At 45.6% G+C, this 18,466-nt stretch overlaps 1 protein-coding gene across 1 annotated transcript in view; it reads right to left on the bottom strand.

The window, feature by feature from the left end:
* The window catches only part of ptch2 (patched 2), a 28,302-nt gene that overhangs the window by 2,669 nt on the left and 7,167 nt on the right, over positions 1-18,466 (bottom strand). The window contains exons 3-21 of the mRNA XM_082513145.1: positions 14,289-14,478; positions 14,131-14,200; positions 13,926-14,017; positions 11,698-11,806; positions 11,498-11,584; positions 11,276-11,397; positions 10,302-10,449; positions 9,228-9,359; positions 8,975-9,130; positions 8,729-8,821; positions 8,503-8,628; positions 7,264-7,645; positions 6,656-7,177; positions 5,996-6,138; positions 5,714-5,894; positions 5,337-5,617; positions 3,726-3,863; positions 3,272-3,414; positions 35-437 (exon numbers count right to left, since the gene is read on the bottom strand). Of these exons, the coding sequence (XP_082369271.1) occupies positions 35-437; positions 3,272-3,414; positions 3,726-3,863; positions 5,337-5,617; positions 5,714-5,894; positions 5,996-6,138; positions 6,656-7,177; positions 7,264-7,645; positions 8,503-8,628; positions 8,729-8,821; positions 8,975-9,130; positions 9,228-9,359; positions 10,302-10,449; positions 11,276-11,397; positions 11,498-11,584; positions 11,698-11,806; positions 13,926-14,017; positions 14,131-14,200; positions 14,289-14,478 (3,518 nt within the window). The remainder of the gene's footprint in view (positions 1-34; positions 438-3,271; positions 3,415-3,725; positions 3,864-5,336; positions 5,618-5,713; positions 5,895-5,995; positions 6,139-6,655; positions 7,178-7,263; positions 7,646-8,502; positions 8,629-8,728; positions 8,822-8,974; positions 9,131-9,227; positions 9,360-10,301; positions 10,450-11,275; positions 11,398-11,497; positions 11,585-11,697; positions 11,807-13,925; positions 14,018-14,130; positions 14,201-14,288; positions 14,479-18,466) is intronic.

The following is an 18,466-nucleotide window of genomic DNA, read 5'->3' as shown; positions in this document are numbered from 1 at the left end:
CAGCTTAATTTGTCTGCGTGCTCATGCAGCGTACCGTAAGTTTAGGGAAGCTCGGGTCTTTGCTCGCTTCCAGCAGTATATGAGATGTTGCTGGTGGAACGCTGGTGTGCGATGCTAAGTATGCACTCCGTTCACAGTACTTATAATCCTCCTCCCCAATCCCTGATGTAGTGGTCAACTCAGAGTAATACTCAGAGTCTGATGACTCAGAAAACGCCTGTTGACGAGAGCGTGGGTTGGGGTGGCCTGTGTAGTACCCATGATGGGTCATTGGTGGAGGCAGCGGAGGCTCTGGAGAAGGCGACGGCAGGCAGCTGGCATTGTCAACCGGGGTGACCTCAGCCGGAGGACCCATCATGGAGAGGAGGACTGGGAGGAGAACCAAGCCATTAAGCATCCCCAAAACAGTCAGGATGGCTAGCACAGCGAAGAAATACCTGAAGGATGGAGAGACATGAGATGTTAGTTTGGGCGTGAACCGAAAACAGACACGACAAAGAATCAGTGTCAGAATAAAAGCAAACGGTAACACGCAGTAGTGACTGATCGCTGTTAATGCATTTAACCATCCTGAAATCAGACAAATGCCAAAGGACAGAGCAGGTCTGTCATCTCTCTTTAGCCTATTGGCAATTTTTTCAATCAACTGGAACGTGCAGTGACAGAGCTGCAATTCATTTAATCCTATTTTCTTTTGCATGCTAAGTTTTATAGGGATTTGGCTAAAATACAGATGCATTAAAACTGTCAGCCAAGCTCATGACACTTTCACACAAAGTACAAGACATTTAACATTTGACAAATGTTTGGGGTTTTTTTGGGGTTTTTTTTTTTTGCTTTATCCATTTTTCTATTTAACATTTTTGTTATGCAACACATTTTTTTTTCTTTTCTTTAAATGGACAAAAACACACGTGTGTGTGCGGCTCCAAACACTCCAAACACACACATAGTTGGCACATGAGGAAGGGAAGTAGCTCTGGGGAAGAATACAGGGAAAGCCCAGTGTTTGTGTATCAAAGGCGAGGGGGTTGGGTGGTGGGGGCAAATCTGATTCCCTGCTTAGTCCAACTAAAACATGCTTTGATGCCTCCACTGCTGCTGCTACAAGATATTCTCTCGCTCGTTTTCTTTTTTTCTTTCTGCTCACACTGTGCGTGTGTGTGTGTATGTGTGTGTGTTTCCATCTCTGTACAGCTCTGAGGAGGCCAGGGGTGGAGGCAGGCCACAAGAAAGAGCTCCCCAAGAAAATTAGAGAGGACTCCACTTAAACACTAACAGAAAGCAGGGAGACAGTGAGATGCTAACCACCAGCCAGACTTAAAGAGGTAAAACAAGAAAAAAAAGAGGGAGGGAGGGAAAAAAATGACAGTTGGTATGAGGGAAAAAAGCCAACAAGGACAAGGATAATAGCTGCAAAGTGTTATGGAAACATTCCCTCTCAATGGACTACTACAGTGATTATTACTACTACCTCACTTGACAAAGGTCACTCTTTTGTCTGATATGTTTGCTCTTTTCCTCTCTAGCAGCTGTCCTTATTTTCCTCTGTTATCAGAAGGATATTCATAAGCTGCTTTGCCAAAACCCTGCAGGGACGCACATATTTAACAAGCATGCTTAATCGAATTAATGCGCATTCACCTGCAGATGGCGAAATGATAAATAGTTTATCAATATTATCATTACTATTTTAGAATGGCGTCCACATTTGAGCTCACTTGCTTTTACCCCAAAATGACAATTCTTTACGTGGCGGAAAAAGAGACAGAAAGAAAGAGAGTGAGACGTTGGTGGGACCTCCAACAGCGTCTCACTGTTAGGAATTCTGTTGTTTATATAAACTGTAATCTTTTCCATTCGTTGTCAGGCCTGCAGAGTCGTATGTGTGTGTGTAAGAATGAGACAGTAAGCGCTTACACGCATGTACGTATGTGCGTTTCTCCACGTGTGTACACCCGTGTGTGTGCATGCGCGCGCACTGACTTGTGGCCTGCCTGCATGCATGCACATTCTACGTAAGTATGTGTGTGAGAGAGGTCTCTGAGCAGAGCTGAATTAGGCGTGCTGTTTATTCAGTGCATTACAAGGCCAGGAGATGTTTACAGCAGTATATTTATGCTACTCCCCAGCTAGCCAGCCTTGGCTTCCCCCAATCAGCTACAGCTACAGCTAAACAAGACCTCCAACAGAGACTAGTCCCCTCTGTCTCTCCTTCACGCTCTGTTTTTTTGAAAATTGTCTCTCAAAAACGTGAGCAGAGAAAAAGTACTGGAAATTTGCTCTGGCACCCTTAATTCCAACCCAACTTCCCAGGTATTCTCAAATTCCCGCTACCGGTACCTAAATATATGTACATTTCTTTATGAGTGTAATCCAACAGTTTTGGAAGATCTACTCATCAGGCTGTGATCTAGCCACCCACAAAGACCTTATGTCCTTGTACGGAAGCCACCCTCAGAAAACGTCTCCTGCTCCCTCTGCTTCTGTCTCCGTTTCTGAAGAAAACTGTGCTTTTTATGTCATGGAGGCCTGCTGCAGTCTGTGAGCTCAAGGCTGTGGTTTAGGGTTTGGGCCGAGACCACATTCGGCTGAAAAACATGGAGGTATTCGCCTTTTTTCCACTCTGACCATGAAACAGTGGTAGAAAACACACGCACACAGAGCAGATGCGCACACAATGTACACTCACCAGTGTAGACTCTCTTACACACACACACACACACACACACACACACACACACACACACACACACACACACAAACAGAGGGTCTGTTGGTGGGCCGCAGAGCATCTGACCAGTTCAAATTTAGCTCCACTTCTTTTTCATTACGGCATCCAACGTGGAAGGCGGGAATGCCAAACAGATGATAGGAATTTTTACAGATTCCCCTGTGTATGTGTGAAAGAGACAGCGTGAAAGAGTGAGAGGGAGACACCACCCAGTGGGCAGCAGAACACTTCCATGTTTACAAGCAGCTGCTACACACACCCTTGATGTTTTCCCCATTTGTTTCACTCCAAGCTCGAGGAGTCAGATGTGTGTGCGCTCCCAGAGTGACAGAACCAGGTGCTTATTTGTCACTGTTTGTGTGTCTCTGTGTGTGTCTACAAAAACAACAAAAAAAGGACTTCCACCTGCATGTAGACCTCCAAAGTGAGGTTTCCTACTGCACCCAAAGTGAGATGAGACAACCGGCTCCACACAAAATGCTGATTCTTCTAAAGGTAGCATATGACCTTTCCGAATGAACACTCACACTCACTTACCTCATGATGAAGTCAAATTCGGACCCGGCCAGCATGAGAACACCCAGCAGCGTGGAGATCGCTCCGTCAACCACCGGGGCAAACATGTGCTCCAGCGCCACCGCCGAGCGCTTGTTTCTGTTGCCAATTGCTGTCAGGAAGCCCTGCGGAAGAGAGAGGGGGGAAGGTGGGGAAGAGAAGTGAGTTGGAAATCTTGCCGATCACACAAAACTTGTGCTTGCGGTGAGGCTTTGGCAAGCTCCCTAGTTCCTGCATTTGGTTTTGTTGAGGATTACAACACTATGCTACAAGACAGTAGAGTGTGCACGGAAGCAGGTTGCCACCATGAGTGAGCAAGCCAACACCTCAATAATTTTAAAATAGCCAACTTTTCGCCAGTTATAAATAAAATATTTTGTAATGCATTTTCTTCTATTAGGTATGATTAGGTGGTTAGGTGCTGCTCATTCCTTACCAGAGCGATGTGAACAGTGAACTCCACTCCGATGCCCACGGAAGCGATCAGGATGACCACAGGAATGGCACTCAGCTTGATGCCAATTAGACCCATGATGCCAAACAACTCCACAGTCATCATGGCCAAGATAAACACCTAAAAGCACACATGAAATTTAGCGTTACCACTTTTCCAGTGCAGGAAATGTTAAGCCAGCCAACACAGTAGGATGAAAAAAGAAGATATGGCTAAACGAGATTGTAAAATTAAAGCATTTCAACTACGATAATGCTTTTCTTTCTAGATGGAGCGGAGTCCTGCTGCCAGAATCTTTGACCCTGTGGTCAAGATCTTAATGACATGAGATCAAATTTCCCACCCTCGGGTTAATCCCATCCCCCTCGCCCACTCCCATATTCCTTCTTTCTCTTTCTCTTCTTCCTTCCCATAGGTGCTTAACACCAGAGATTGACAGCACCAAAGGCAAAGTGTTTGCACCACATTCACATTTACTTGTCCATAGCAAATTATCTTGTTTCATTTTTTTTCCACAAGATTTTTAGCCTGTGTCGCTCATTTTATTGTTTTCTGACATTTAATACAACAGCTAAGTAATGCAGTGCCACAGCTTTCGAATGCCTTCATGTGGGGTGTTACTGTACACCGCAATACAAACAGCAACAACAATCCTTAGAAAACAAGGAGGAGAAAGCAGTTCCTGGCCAACGGCAGCTTTTGATCCCAGCTGGGGCTTTTAGCTGGGGCATAGTTAAATTGGAAATGATAAAAGCTGTTTTACTGCTCGACCACATACAGGCTGGGTGAAGCCTTCACATGCCGGTTGATGCTTGGAGACCATGCATGCACGTAGCTGTGCCTCTCTGTCTGAGAGACTGTGTTGTGTTGCTGTCTCAATCAGCACTGCTGTGGGCCGCTGCTTAAATTAAACGCATTCCTGCTGAAACTGGCTCTGTAGTTGAGCTACAGACCCCTAATGGGGCTATGGGGATATGTGTTTCTGTGTGAGTTTGGGGTCTTTGAGGACCACCGGTCCCACCAGCTTGTGTGTGAAATGTTATCCATCTGTTGACCACTCAGATTGTCTCTTTTCCACTCTCCCACACGCACATACACGTACAGACAAATATCCCTGATGGATGGGTTGTGCAGGCCAAGGTCGCAACTGGGCAGATCTGTCCTGTCCCCAAATCTCTCCCTCTCCCTTTGACAAAAGGAGTGAGAGAGTTGGAGGTAGAGGCTTCAGGAGGGTAAAGCCTTTCTTGCTCCTTTGCATTTCCTTTTTTTTTTTTAGGCTCGCAGAGCGCACATTAGAATAACAAAGGGCCTTGTGTGTGTGTGTGTGTGTGTGTGTGTGTGTGTGTGTGTGTGTGTGTGTGTGTGTGTGTGTGCATGCTGGCCCTCAACAGAGAAAAAAGGGGCCCCCTAGACAGTGTTATTGAGCTATGCTGAGAAGGGTGAAAATAAAGAGAGCGAGAGGGAGGAAGGGGTTAAGGATGCTAAGTTAGGATGAGGTGGAGAATTAAAAAAACAAAACAGAAATGATGTGGAAAAATGCATGATATGAAGGAATAAAAAAGTGGAGTGCAGGATGAAGAGCTATCCACTTACAATGATGCCTGCAGTCCAGGGGTTGAGCAGGAGGATCGCACAGACCAGGAAGGTGCAGGCCAACACCACACTGATCGACAGCAAGAACCAGTGTCGGAGGCCAATGTACTGCTCCCAGAACAGGAAGGGGTATCCGTTGGGGTAATTGAACACACCCTTGCGGCCAAACTCATCGCAAATGGTGCGCACGCTCTCGATGGCTTCCACAAAGTCGCTGGCCTGACGAAGGCCGTTCAGGTAGAAGGGGAACTGAGCAAACTCCAGGGGCTCTGCAGCTGGGACTGCGAGAGGAGATTAAAAGAAGGTAAAGTGATTTTGTATTCACACTGTAAGTCACCTTTAAATGCATCCACTCTGACCAAAATCAGATGACTTACTGCGCAGATTTTCCCCTGTAGTGTCATACTTGTCATGAATCCATTCTCTGGGGTGAGGGTAGAAGTTGGCCTGAGATGCAGCGTAGCCCAGGGGATCATTACTGACCCAGACTGTCAGGTAAATGTAAAAAACCTCTGGGGGAATCAAACCCTCGACATCCACCAGCCGACGAGAGGTCAGCTAGAGAAAAAATTAGCATTTGTTGATCATATTTTCATCTACAATGCCAAGCAAAGATATTATGAGACAAAGCCTTTTATCTTTTTTTTTTTTTAACTCACCTGGCTGTAGTTAAAAGGCTCTTTCTTGGAGCCAGTCTGGATCAGGAGCTTGTATGCCAGAGCCCCGTCTTCTGTGCCGTTACGATAGCTGTCAGCGGTAATTCTGCCTGCCTGCCAGTCAGCATCAAAAGCCGCCTGAAGACCTGTGTGTGAGGTAGAACACACAAAGAAGAGAGAGGATTATTGAGGCTGTCATTTATAAATGCTTTGATTTCTGTTATCATAACAGTTCTTCTGCATGTCTGCCTGTGTGAGCAGTGATGCTGAAAATGTGAAATATCAAGTTTCCTTTTCTGGATCAGATTGACCTGATCGCTATTACTTCTTCACTGGATCTGTGACACATTCTAGCCTAAGGACGCGCACACACACACACACATGCCAAGATAGCCTATGACCTCAAACTGTGAGCGAGTACGTCACCTCTAAGCCCAGGTGGATGCAGTCTAACAATATGACTGAACTTCCACTCACCCTTTGCACATTGTAACCCCCACACCCATTAACCCACTCACTGTTGTCTTTGGCAAAAAGCATGTCTGAAAAAACCTAATGCATTAAATAGCAGACTCATTATCAGAAAGAGACAGAAAGAAGAAGTTATTACCTAACTCCCTCTAAAAAAAACAAACCCAAAATAACATTACTCTGAATTCTTACCTCTGAGCCAATCCTGGAAATAGTGCAGCCACATGCGGGGCAGTTTGTTGTCGCTGTCTCTGACCACATATCGAACTGAGTTGAAGGCGTTGTGCAGCTGAATCAACAGCCTTTGAGATCGGGCATAATCGAATCCGTCCATAGTAACCAGGTACATGTTATAGAAGGAGAAATACTTGAACTGAGCGTCGATGAAGTCGTATTCCTTGGTGTCACGTGGCACGATATCGGTCAGGTAAAGGCCGTCATGCACCATGGTGGTACCGTACAGGCTGAGGCCCAGGAGGCACAGGAAGAGAACAACCACGGCTGCTTTGCTTTTAGGCTTAAGGAGCAGAGGGGCATATTTCTCCCTGGCAAAATTGGACAGGTTCCAGTGCAGGAAAGGGAGCGGTACACACTTTTTCCCTGATCTGGAGTCCTCCACCTGGGCTAAGAGGTCTCGTGTGGAGCTGGAGGTAGGGGTGAAGAGCTGGGAGCCATAGGGGTCTGGCACAGAGGTGGTGGGGGAAGGAGAGGCGGCTAAAAGGAGGAAATACAAGCAGGAGATGAGCATTCCAGTATCATAAATTGCTGTATTGTCAGAATCATCATAGAGTTCAGTTTACCTTGAGGCTGGGAGGGAGGGCAGAGGATGATGGAAGGAGGGCTGGTGGAAATCTGTGAGGTAGGCGGCAGAATTGTTACAATATGCTGGCCTGCCGCGTCGCACTGCGTGAACGCCTGCACCGTCGTAGTGATTTGGGTGCTGGTGGTGATGGTCGAGCCTGCAGTGTACTGGTGCGTGTGCGCCGTTGTTGGCGTGTGAGGCTGTTCTCCGGCGTCCGATAACTCTTGAGGGGAGAGGTGGATGACGCGATCGGAGCACGGGCTGTAGAGACAGCAGAGGATGTCCAAACGCTTGTCCTCGCGACGGTGGAGGTCCAAACTGAGGATGGCGGGGAAGATGAGCAGCACCATGGCAAAGTTAAACACAACCACAATGGCCGCCTAGGGAGAGGGAGAAAAAAATACAGAGTGAAATAAGAGCAAGATAGAGCTAAGAAGAGACTGAACAGGATATAAAATTACAGACACACCAGCCCAACTGGGAAGAGTCAAGACTTTTTTTAAAATTCCTGACACCACAGTAAGTAAAGCAAAGCTCTTCTCTAAATCACCAGCCACGAATACTAAGCGAGCCAGGAGGGGAAAGAAAAGAAAGAAGTCACAAAAAAATATAGAAAGATATATATAAATATAAAGTTTGAGCAAAACCATCACCCTTAACCAGTTCAGCTACAGCCTCCCCGCTCACCCGTCCCCTGAAGCTGACATTCTAACTGGCTGTGGTTTCCAGAGTGTGTCCATCTTTGTGTGTGTATTTGTGTGCGAGCTTGTGTGTTTCAGACCACCCACAGTTAGTCACAGATCAGAGAAAACCGCCTTGACGGCCCAGTGATATACTGGTCCACTCCCTCCCTCTCCCTGCCGTTTTCTGTCTCTGTCTGTTCATCGCTGTCTTTGCTCTGATTATTCCCCATTATACATATTATACATATTATATGCGCATTACATATATATATATATAAATATATATGCACACTTACACGCAAAGACATGCACACACACACACACACACACACACACACACATACACACACAAAAAACGTTGGCCCTCTAGGTGCAGTGGCAATAAAACTAGGAACAAAGGCTTTGCTTGCTTTGAATAAATGTCAACTCTTTTAAGTTATCTCTTTCATTTTAAAAGGAGCCCAAGGCCTCATGGTGTGCGATTGTGTACAGCTTGTTTATGCATGCGCGCATGTGTGTGAAGGCGTGTGTCTGTGTATGTCTGCAAAACATACCTGCAATGAGAAAGCTCGGAGCGCAGGGATGGGTACTAGAGCAGCCATGAAAAATGCAATCATGTTGTTGATGGAAGTCAGAGCCACACTGGTGCCGGTGCGACGCAGACAGTCTCCTGTCCGCTCCTTTACAAAAGCAAAAAACAAAAACAGAAGACACAAATCAGAAGAGAGCAAAAAAGAGGACAGGACAAGGGAAGAGAGGAGAAGAGGCTTTTAAAGGTACCTTGAAGGGTATGTTGCTTTCAGTTTCTGTGAAGGAGTGAGCCAACAAAAACATATCATCCACACCAATCCCCAGTGCCAGGAAGGGAAGCACCTGGAATAGGAAAAACATCAGTCGAGAATAAAGGGTCTGAATGATCATTCAGCATGTGGAATCAAACTCTGTGATTTAAATCAAAGGAGGACCTCCTTAAATTTAAATGTGCTTATGAACTGAATGATGTACGCCGCTCCCTTTATGTTGTACCTGTGTCGTAGCGGCGTTGAAGGAGAGGCCAAGCAGGGAGCAGAGACCCAGTCCAGCTGCCACTGACAGAGCCACCAACAGCACCCCAGCCAACCCAACAGCCCCCTGGGATTTGGCGCAGTCCCATCTCAGCATGGTCACACAGGCATAGGCCAGCTGGAGAGGAGAAAATGTATTATTATTAAAGACAGTGAAATGATACAAGATACTTATTATCCATTAATAATGGGCAAACGTCAGTGACTATAATCACCATGAGCAGGTATCCTCCAGCCACCCTGATGACGCTGACATCAGAGAAGGATTTCATGATGTCATTGAGGGTTGTGGTGGAGAAAGCGTGGATGGACTGACTGGAGTTTGCTGGAATACTCTGGTGAACCACCTGATGGGGAAACATCAATCAACTGTTAAAGCGTTCTGCTGAAGAATAAAAAAAAAACATACTACCCAATTTATAACTAAGCACTGTGGAAGAGCAACTGAAGGAATATGGACCTTGTTACACACATGGTTCAAAATCCCCCTAAACTACTACAGCCCTATATCTCAGGACCCCCTAAAATTTCTGTTTGAAATGTGCATGGCTGTGAAAGCGAGTAAGACGGCCCGAGTGTGTTTTTACATGTGCTAGCATGTGTGTGTGCGTGCATAAGTATGACAACTGAGGAGTAATGAGCACAGATGCCAGAGGTTGTGAGGTCAAAGGTGAAAAAGGATGGGATCGCATGGCTCAGAAGGCGTCTCCTGGTACTTCATGCCCATGAAGGAACCAAAGCGCCTGAAAGCCATTTACCTGTAAGCGTTCGACCATCATTTGCTATCTCGTACAGATCTGCGCTTGTACTTTAATATGTCGGGCTGGGGGGGCCTCATGTCTCTGTTTACATTTGAGTTTTGTTACCCCTCCTCCCCTCCCCAAATGCCCCTCCCTCCCGCTGTGCTTAGCCTCGCCGTGGTGGGTGTCAGCTATCACAGCAACAGCTTGTTCCTATAACTAGGGTCCTGACAGAGAGGGAGACGATTGGCCTACCACACACACAAACACACACTAACCCGGTGCTCTGGTCTGCCCTGCGATTCAGTTTACAAGGGAGCTGAAGACTGATGGAATTCAGACACTGCAGATTAAAGTCTCAGTGCGCTTGTGTGTGTGTTTATGTGTGTGTGTCAGTGAAGATGGCATGAGGACAAGGAAATGAGCTCTAATTTTTCTCCCCCTCCTCCTACATGATCTCAGTGACAACAAAATATCTTTATTTCTGCCCTGCTGTCCTTGAAGCATGGCGCGTTTAAAGGAGCGTGAAATCTGTGCGCGAGTTCATACCTCGACAAACTTTCTCTGCCAGGACTCAAGGATGGCGGTGGCTTTCTCCTCATTCCAGTTAATGTCGTGGATTTCGTAGTCGTCCTTAAAGTGCTCATATAGCTGCTTAGGACTCATCAGCAGGAACATGGTCTGGAGAGCCTCCGCACTGCAAAACATGCAAACAAAGTTTAGTACACATCAGGAATGATGAGCAACTCTTAAAAAAACCATAATGTAACCATTAAGTCTGAGTGTTTAGATGTTCCTTGTATCTGAAAGCAGGTGCCGTCTCTTCTAAGATTTGTCCGCCTGCCTGCTTGCCCATCTGCCAGTGTAAACAACTAAAAGCAGGTGTTATCTAGTCTGTCTGCTCATCTCTAGGCTGCAGTCCCAGATGTCCTCAGGTTTTCTTGGCACCAGCAAAGTAAGCAGCAGTGCCGCTCAAAATGTGAAAGAGATGATCATAAATCACATCCAAGAATAAGTGTGGCTCTTGCAGATGGGCCTGGAATCCTCTTTCATTCAAGGCTCTCTTGGGTCTGTGGAGGGGGGCTTGATCTGGGCTCTGACCCAGTGCTCTCACTCCATTTGTACTGGCCATGCTTTTATAGCCAGTTGAACTCTGAAGATTGTCTTATAAAGAGCCCTGGGTTAGATAAAAGTGAATTTGAGTGTTATTCGCCTCCTTGTTTTTCTTCTTCTTCTTTGGTCCTGCACACAACAAATGTGCAGCAGGGTGGTGGGGCTTTATGTGACTGTCAATCATCTTTAATTGGCTGATCCCAGACCGGGGTCATTCAGGAAACTGATCCCTCTCGATATGAGGCATTCCTAGCATGTGTCTTCACTGCTGTTAGGGGGTTCCATAGATTCAGAGGGGAACTCGAGGCCTACTTGGCTGGTAGTGATCGCGTCGCATCCTTGCTATTGGATCCTTTAATCACACAAGAGGAAGACAATGTATAAATATACCCACAAAAACACACACACACCTCAGCAGAGCATCCTGGCTGTTCTTGACCCGCCCTCCCAAAATGAGCTCCTCTTGCCAGTGCATGAACTTCCGGCTAAAACCATGGCAACCACCCTGGAGACGGCCAGCAATGTCAGGACTCTGAATAAGAAAGCAGAAATGTCAATATGCGCGCCTCTTTGGTTTACTTTGTGTGCACTGTAAATAATTACTAAAGTTGCACTCTTTCATGCGAGGTTACCTCTCCTAGCTCCTTGTTAGGTGCACTGAGGGGGCAGTCAGGGTCTAAGGGGTCTAGACATGGTCTGTTCATGTAGGCATGTCCCACCTGAGGAATCAAACAATGTTAGAGATGTCTCAGTACACAATAAGAGGTGTAAACATAGATGACACGCAGCCTTGTTTAGTAAAGATATCCATGTAATTTTTTCTGTGCATCACCTGGGCTTTGTCCAGCATCTCCTTGAACCCTTCCAGTGAGGTGAACTGGCTCAGCTCCTCCATCAGCTTGACTGGATCTAGATTCATCCACTGGATATCTTGCATACCCCTGCAGAGCAAAGACACACTTTATAATGGCAACAAACACACACACACTGATTTTACATTATTTGTAGGAACTTAAGGAAGGAAGGCAACGTAAAATAGCTTTTATGAGCATGTGCCCACACGGCTACGTGGCTTTGAATTCTTCGCTAATGTTTACTCTGGGCAGGAAAACTTTTACTTCAGTTTCTCTCTCGCTCCTTTGTTGTGGTGGGCTACACAGGAGGCTAGCTGCAGATACAGGATAAAATAGCGTTTATTATCCTGTTTCACGCTGCCACAATGCCCAGGGAAAAGGCACAGTGGCTGCCTGCTCACTTTCATTCCTCAATGCCCTGCACTGAGTCATAACAATTACCTCTGCCTCCCAAACATCTTGATAAGGAGGGAGGGAAGGGAGAGGCCAGGAGGATGGAAGGCAGGGAAAGGGAAAACGGGCGAGGGATGAAATGTACATGGACAAATAACCTGTTTGTTAGCTTCATCTGTACTGCGCTGGTTTGCTCTGCAATGTGGCCTACATCAGGAAATGTAATGCACTTGCTCAAGGAAAATAAGAATTTTGGAAAAACTGGAGGAATTATGTTTGTGGTTTGTGATTCAGCGAGACAAAGGGAAATAAAATTATCCCAAAGTATCTGAACTCCAAGCTGAATCTCCCCCCGATGGCTCATGAAGAGAGCTGCTCTCCTATTCCCACATACCAGGGTCCCCCTTTTGCTGCTGGTTGCAAAGACACTCCTTTATCAGCTAGTTTTTGCTTGACTGGACCGGGCCTGGGCCCTTTTGTTTTTTCATAGATTGCTGCTTTTTGTTCTCCCCAGTTCTCTCACTCTCTTTCTCTCCCACTCTTCACTCATTCTCTTTCCCGATCCCCCCTCCCCTTTTCTTGCTCTCTATCATACTCTTATTTCTTCTGTTTTTGAGTTGGTTTTTTTTGTTTTGTTTTTTAAAAAAATGGTTGGAGCAGAAGCTGAATAAAGGGACAGTCCCGCCAGTGAATGCAACAGGCTCTCGTAAGCTCAACGACGACAACAAATAAATGAAGAAGTTAAATACATTTAATAAATAACAGCAGATGTTGAGCACTGTGTGAATGTTTGGAAGATGTGTGATTCATCAAAGGCCCCCTTCTCTTTCTCTGGTGCTATGCTTTTCACACAAGCCAACAGGGAGATGCTAAGGATGGGAAACTTGTGTTTGTTTCTGTATGTGCTGGCTTGTCATGCAACATACCGCTGTCAGCTAAGACACACACATAAACAAATAATTCCTCTGCAAAGAAACATCTGCTATGATCTAAACTATCTTTTCTAAACTAAGCACACAATTGAAATATCACTTCTGACGAGGAAAAAAAGAGATCCCTTTCAGTGACTCAATTTCTCAAGAGAACTTTATCCCCTGCAGAAAAAAAAATAGAATCTCCAAATGCCCAAATACGCCCAGACTCCACTGTTAACTGTCTTGTAGGCTCTCTCTGTCCTTCTCGGGGGACTTGGGGCTTGAATACTGCCCATTTTATTTGTTGGACAACTTGGGAGCTAGGAGCCCGGGGCATTACCATGAGAATGCCGAGTGTTAGCCGTGAGCTGACAAAGCCAGCCCCCCTCCCTCCTCCGGGGCCCCTGCACTGATGGACACTCACTCGTAAACTGAAAGAATGCTTACCATTGTCTGACCCAAAGGGCTCCCCTGCCACCACCACCACCGCCGCCACCGCCACCGCCGCCTCCCCGCCCTCCGTTCTACCAACCCACCACCCAGTTGCTGTTACAGCCATCTACTCTCTCTCCATCCCTGCCTCGCTTGCTTGCCCGCTGCATCTCTCTCTAACCTTCTCTCTTTGAATTTCTCTGTCAGTACACCCCCTTTCAGTCCTTCTCTGGGCCCTAAAAGAACTCTATTACTGACCAGCACTGTCAGTCACAGCACCCACTGATAGACTACTGAAAGCCCAACTGTATGTCTCCATCCATCATGTGCTAAAAGTGACGGACCCCTCCAAAAGCTCTACTCAGATCAGATGGAAGCAGTGCATAGAAACAGCCAAGCTGTCAATGAAGTGCTTAAAAGTGCACCCAAAAAAAAAAAAAAGTTATGGCAAATATTCCAAGACTTACGGTAAATAGGCAGAGCCTCCCTGTAGCTTGGCCCCTTCCCAAAAGCAGTCCAATGGGGTGATTATCATACAGGGGAACAGCTTGTCAATCATCTGGGATCAGGAAATAGAAAAGAAAGAAGTAAACATCACAAATCAGTGATAAATAAACATAGACACACAAAAAACCCAAACAAAACAAAACAGATATTTCTTCATCGACTTACCCTTTCGATCATGACGTTCTCTATAATGGGGACTCCAGATTTATAGCATATTTTATTAAGATCCCATGATCTAAGAGAAATAAAGGTTTTAGATTAAAAGTTTTATTAAAAAACACATGGGTGCGCGAAGCAGATCTTCACAGAGCATGTCCACTTACTTTCCAAACAATGACACCTGCACTTTGCTGGCGGACAGCGCGGCTTCCATGTGAACCAGCAAAGCTTCCTGGGTGAGAATGTTTGTGCCCTCTTCTTTGGGGGTCTGGATAAGCATCTGTGAGGTAAATACAGACTCCTCTCCCTGCTTTTCCCTTGTGTAGCGAAGCTCTGTGCTCACACGACTGCCAGCTAAAAAAGTAGAAATGAAAAGTGATTAGATAGACAGATAGATAGATTTTCTTTAATGCACACGCAAAGACACTCACACATTTGTATCCTAATACAGAGTAGGTTTTGTGCGTACATATGCACATACACACACACACACTTACACAAGAACACACACATATATTGACCAACGCCCTTGGCCTTCGCCAGTGTTGGTTTTGAAGGCACTTCACACAAGCCAGTGTCTGGCCAAGAGAAATGAGTAATACAGCTTCTCATTGGCTCCTTCTGCGAAACAGATGTGCCCTGTTAGTTAGTGAAACCAGCCTTCTGATGCCCCCAAAACGCTCTAGCAGCAGATACAGACCGGGACAATCTGAACTCGTAAAAAATAATTATGATGGGCACTTCATCTTTTATTCCTGATGTTTATGCACAGTTTTCAACCTTTAAAGGTTGTTTATTGGAAAATGTGTTCATCTCAGACTCTGTATTTCTCTGCAACGCTTCCTCAGCGGTGTTCTTGTGATATGGCATTGAAAGACATAAAAGTGCAAATGGATAAAGAACGGTGAATATATTCGTAGAGGAAAGAAATATGGCTGTCAGAGACGGTGATGAAGAGAAAAGTTAGAAAGTGGATGAAAAAAAATGTAGAGCGAGAGAGAGAGCGAGGGAGCAAGAGAGAGAGCGAGCTATGTTGTGCTGTGCAATAGACCCCAGCCCCCTAATTACAGGAGGTTGCCCTGAAAAGAGTTTGCCAGCCGGGGGGATCTGTGCCAGTGCCAAGTGGACATGAAACATGCCGCGCTGGATCACAGAGGGCCCGTCTGCCCCTCTTGCTGTCCCACTACACGACAACCCCAGAGAGACAGAAGGGAGGGGAGAAAAGAGGGAAGTGGTGGGAGTTTAGAAACTAGGGCTACCACCTTCTTGATTCTAATTTTTGTCAGTCGTTCACCCAATTTTACTGCACTGCACTTCGCAGCTCCGAGCATCTATTTCTTTTATCCTTTTAACACTCTCCCATCTACCTCTCTCTCCATCTCTTTCTCTCTCTCACACTCTCCCGCTCTCTCTTTTCCCTCACGCTTTCTGGACCTCCCCCTGGCTGGAACAGGCTCCCATAATTGATGGGGAGAAAAGAAAAAACAAACTATTCAGCCTACGCCGCAAAAGTGTGAGATCAGGTTAGAACTGCGGTCCTCTGTGACACAGTCCAATATTTCTAGGCTTCGCTTTCAAGGCTTAATTACATTCGCAGGGCCTCGACACTATCGGGTCACCTTGTTTATTTGCAGTGACTGGTGTCGGGCTTAGTGCATCTCACAAAGAAAACACTTCAAAATGGGACACGCTCTTGTTTGATGTTCTTTGCACAAAAACTTTTCTTTTTTTTCTTTTTTTTAAAGCTAATGTATTTATAAACCACAGCAGGACATATGTGAAAGAAATAATTCTGCCTGGAATTTTGGAAATATTAGAAAATGAGATTTAACTTTTATTAAGTCATTTTCATACTGTCATGAAGTGTAAATACGAGATTTAGTGTAAAACATTTTAATCTTCGTGGCCCCGCTTGGGTTTTCTTGCCCCACTAATTTCCAATCAAAAAGGAAAAAAAAACCACTAAAAAACTGAACACTTTCCGTTTGAGGACCTCTTTGACATCTGTTAAACCTTTTTTGACATTTCGTATGTTAACCTCTGCAGCGTGGGGTTTTGATCCCAACAGGAACTGGGTGGCTCGAAGAGACTCTGGCTCTGTAATTACAGGCCTCCTGAAGTAAATTATAGCTATTTGTGTCTCGTTCCTCCCATCTGGACCACCCAGGCAGCCAGTCCTCTCTCGTTTCTCTCTCCCTCTCTTTCTCGCCTTCTCTCCTCAACCCCCGGTCCGGCCCCAACCACCCGACTTCTAAGCTTCCCCAGCACTCAGCTCTGCTCAAGTTCACCACTCTCTTCATAAGAAGCCTCTCCGTCTCTACCTTTCTTTCCCTGTTCCTCGTCCCCCTTTTCTCTCTCTCTTTCTGAGGCTGTTTTTCCCTTTCTCACTCTTTTTCAGTTTCCCCCCCTCTACCCTCTCCCTTCACCCAGGCTTCGCTCCTCACAGCCTTAAAGAGACAGTTCCCAGAAACTTTCTTCCCACCCTGGGAAGAAAGCACCTTTGAGGGTGTAAAGCTGGGTTTTAACAGCCCAGTGGCTGGGAAGTTTATTACACGAGCGATTCTGAAACATGAAATATTAGTCCTTGTTTGGCAACATGATCAAAATTGAAAAAAATAAAAATAAAAAATAAAAATGGGGGGCTTGGAGATGGGTGAACACAAATGATCGCAGCTCTAAATCACATCCCATCGGTTTGTCGAGATGCTTTCGCGATACTCGACCACCATCTTACAAATTTTAGCAAACAATTCGACTCTGATGGGTGCAACATGTGAATTCATTTACTAGCTTCACCACTAAAAGCACTTTCACAACAGTTACGACATTGGGAAAGTGAAAAGCGAGGGGAAAATGTCATAACAAGCCCTGACATGGTTTCATGGCTGTGGGTGTACAAAAAATTAAAAAAAAAAATAATGTTTTTAAGAAAGCGTGTTTTCATGTGCCGGTGTGTGTGTGTGTGTGTGCGTGTGTGTGTGTGTGTGTGTGTGTGTGTACTGAGGTGAAACAGGACTCGGTCTCCACCAACCTCAGTCATTTCCTACCCACCTGACCCTTCCATCCTTACAAGCCAAACAGACAGCATCTCCTAACTCAATAAAACATCTGGCTTCTAGAATGATCCAAGACCACCTTTAAAGGCCTGTTTCTATTCTATTCTATTGTGGTTATGGGTACCTAGTCCCAGTTCCAGGCCATTCTAGGTCAGACCAGGCCGCCTTCAAAGTTTAGTGTGGTAGATTAGCTGGATTAGGGGGCCCCTGAAAGGCCCCACGCTGCTATGGAGGAAGACTCAAGAAGAAGAGGGCTGAAGGTGACATGTATGCTATTACTTGCTATGTAGTGCATTTGACGTTTTTCCTGATTTACACAGCATGACAAGATGAGAAGAAATATGCAGCCGATTTCTACACAAAACTTCCTTTGATAAAATATAGTTCAGGGAAGGTTGCTACGCTACTTTATCACAGCGTAGCAACAATATGAAAAATAGATTAAGTTATCCCTCGCCTGCTGTCTTTTCCCTATGATTTACTTCCTTCTCCACTGTTTTATTCACAAAAGAGCTGCTTTACTTCCTTTTGATTTTCAGCAATGGAGCTAAATGAGACATTCATTCCTTCATCTTGGCACCCAAATAGGCCCCCTTCTTTTGGACCCACCAGAATCTCCACTTTGGATTCTTCAGCCCAGTCCTGCCCTATGGCTTCCCCTAGCCAGGGCGCTGCCTAAAGCAGGCTGCACCCCAGCAGATGGGCTGTTCCTCTATAGAATCCGTCAGTACAGCTCCAGACTGAATGCAGACCCTTTTGTCATTCAACCCTTCAATTTCTTTCAGATGTTTCCCAACAAACAGCAGAATAAAATAAAGAGGGAACGTTTTTTTTTCTCCCCTCAACAAAAGCAAATGGACCAAAACTTTCCCAGCCTGTAAAACAATGCCAGAGTCGGGATGTAAGGGGGGGGGGGGGGGGGGTGAGGCAAGGGGCAAGAAAGAGAAGCTGGCACTTTGCTATCTTACCTATAGAAATACAGTGTATCTGTTTAGCAGCTGTCAAAAACACCATTCACTCAGGAAATGAGCTAAACTACCCGCACACACAAAAAAACAAATGTGGTCTCTGTTTGTCCTGTAACTTTTCCCTGGTATTAAAATAAAAAATAAATAAATACATAAATAAAAAGCTGTCTCCAAATCACACCTTAAAAACTGCATAAAACAGCAAAAACAACATGAAAAATCAGTTTCACTTACTTTCTATTCAGATGTGCCAGTGGTGTTAGCCACCACACATAAATTTCCACGAGGGCTGGCATTTAGGCACTTTCTATTTCCATA

The sequence above is a fragment of the Aulonocara stuartgranti genome (assembly GCF_965226115.1).
Source record: "Aulonocara stuartgranti genome assembly, chromosome: 18".
NCBI lineage: Eukaryota > Metazoa > Chordata > Actinopteri > Cichliformes > Cichlidae > Aulonocara > Aulonocara stuartgranti.
This window is presented reverse-complemented; position numbering and strand designations above follow the sequence as displayed.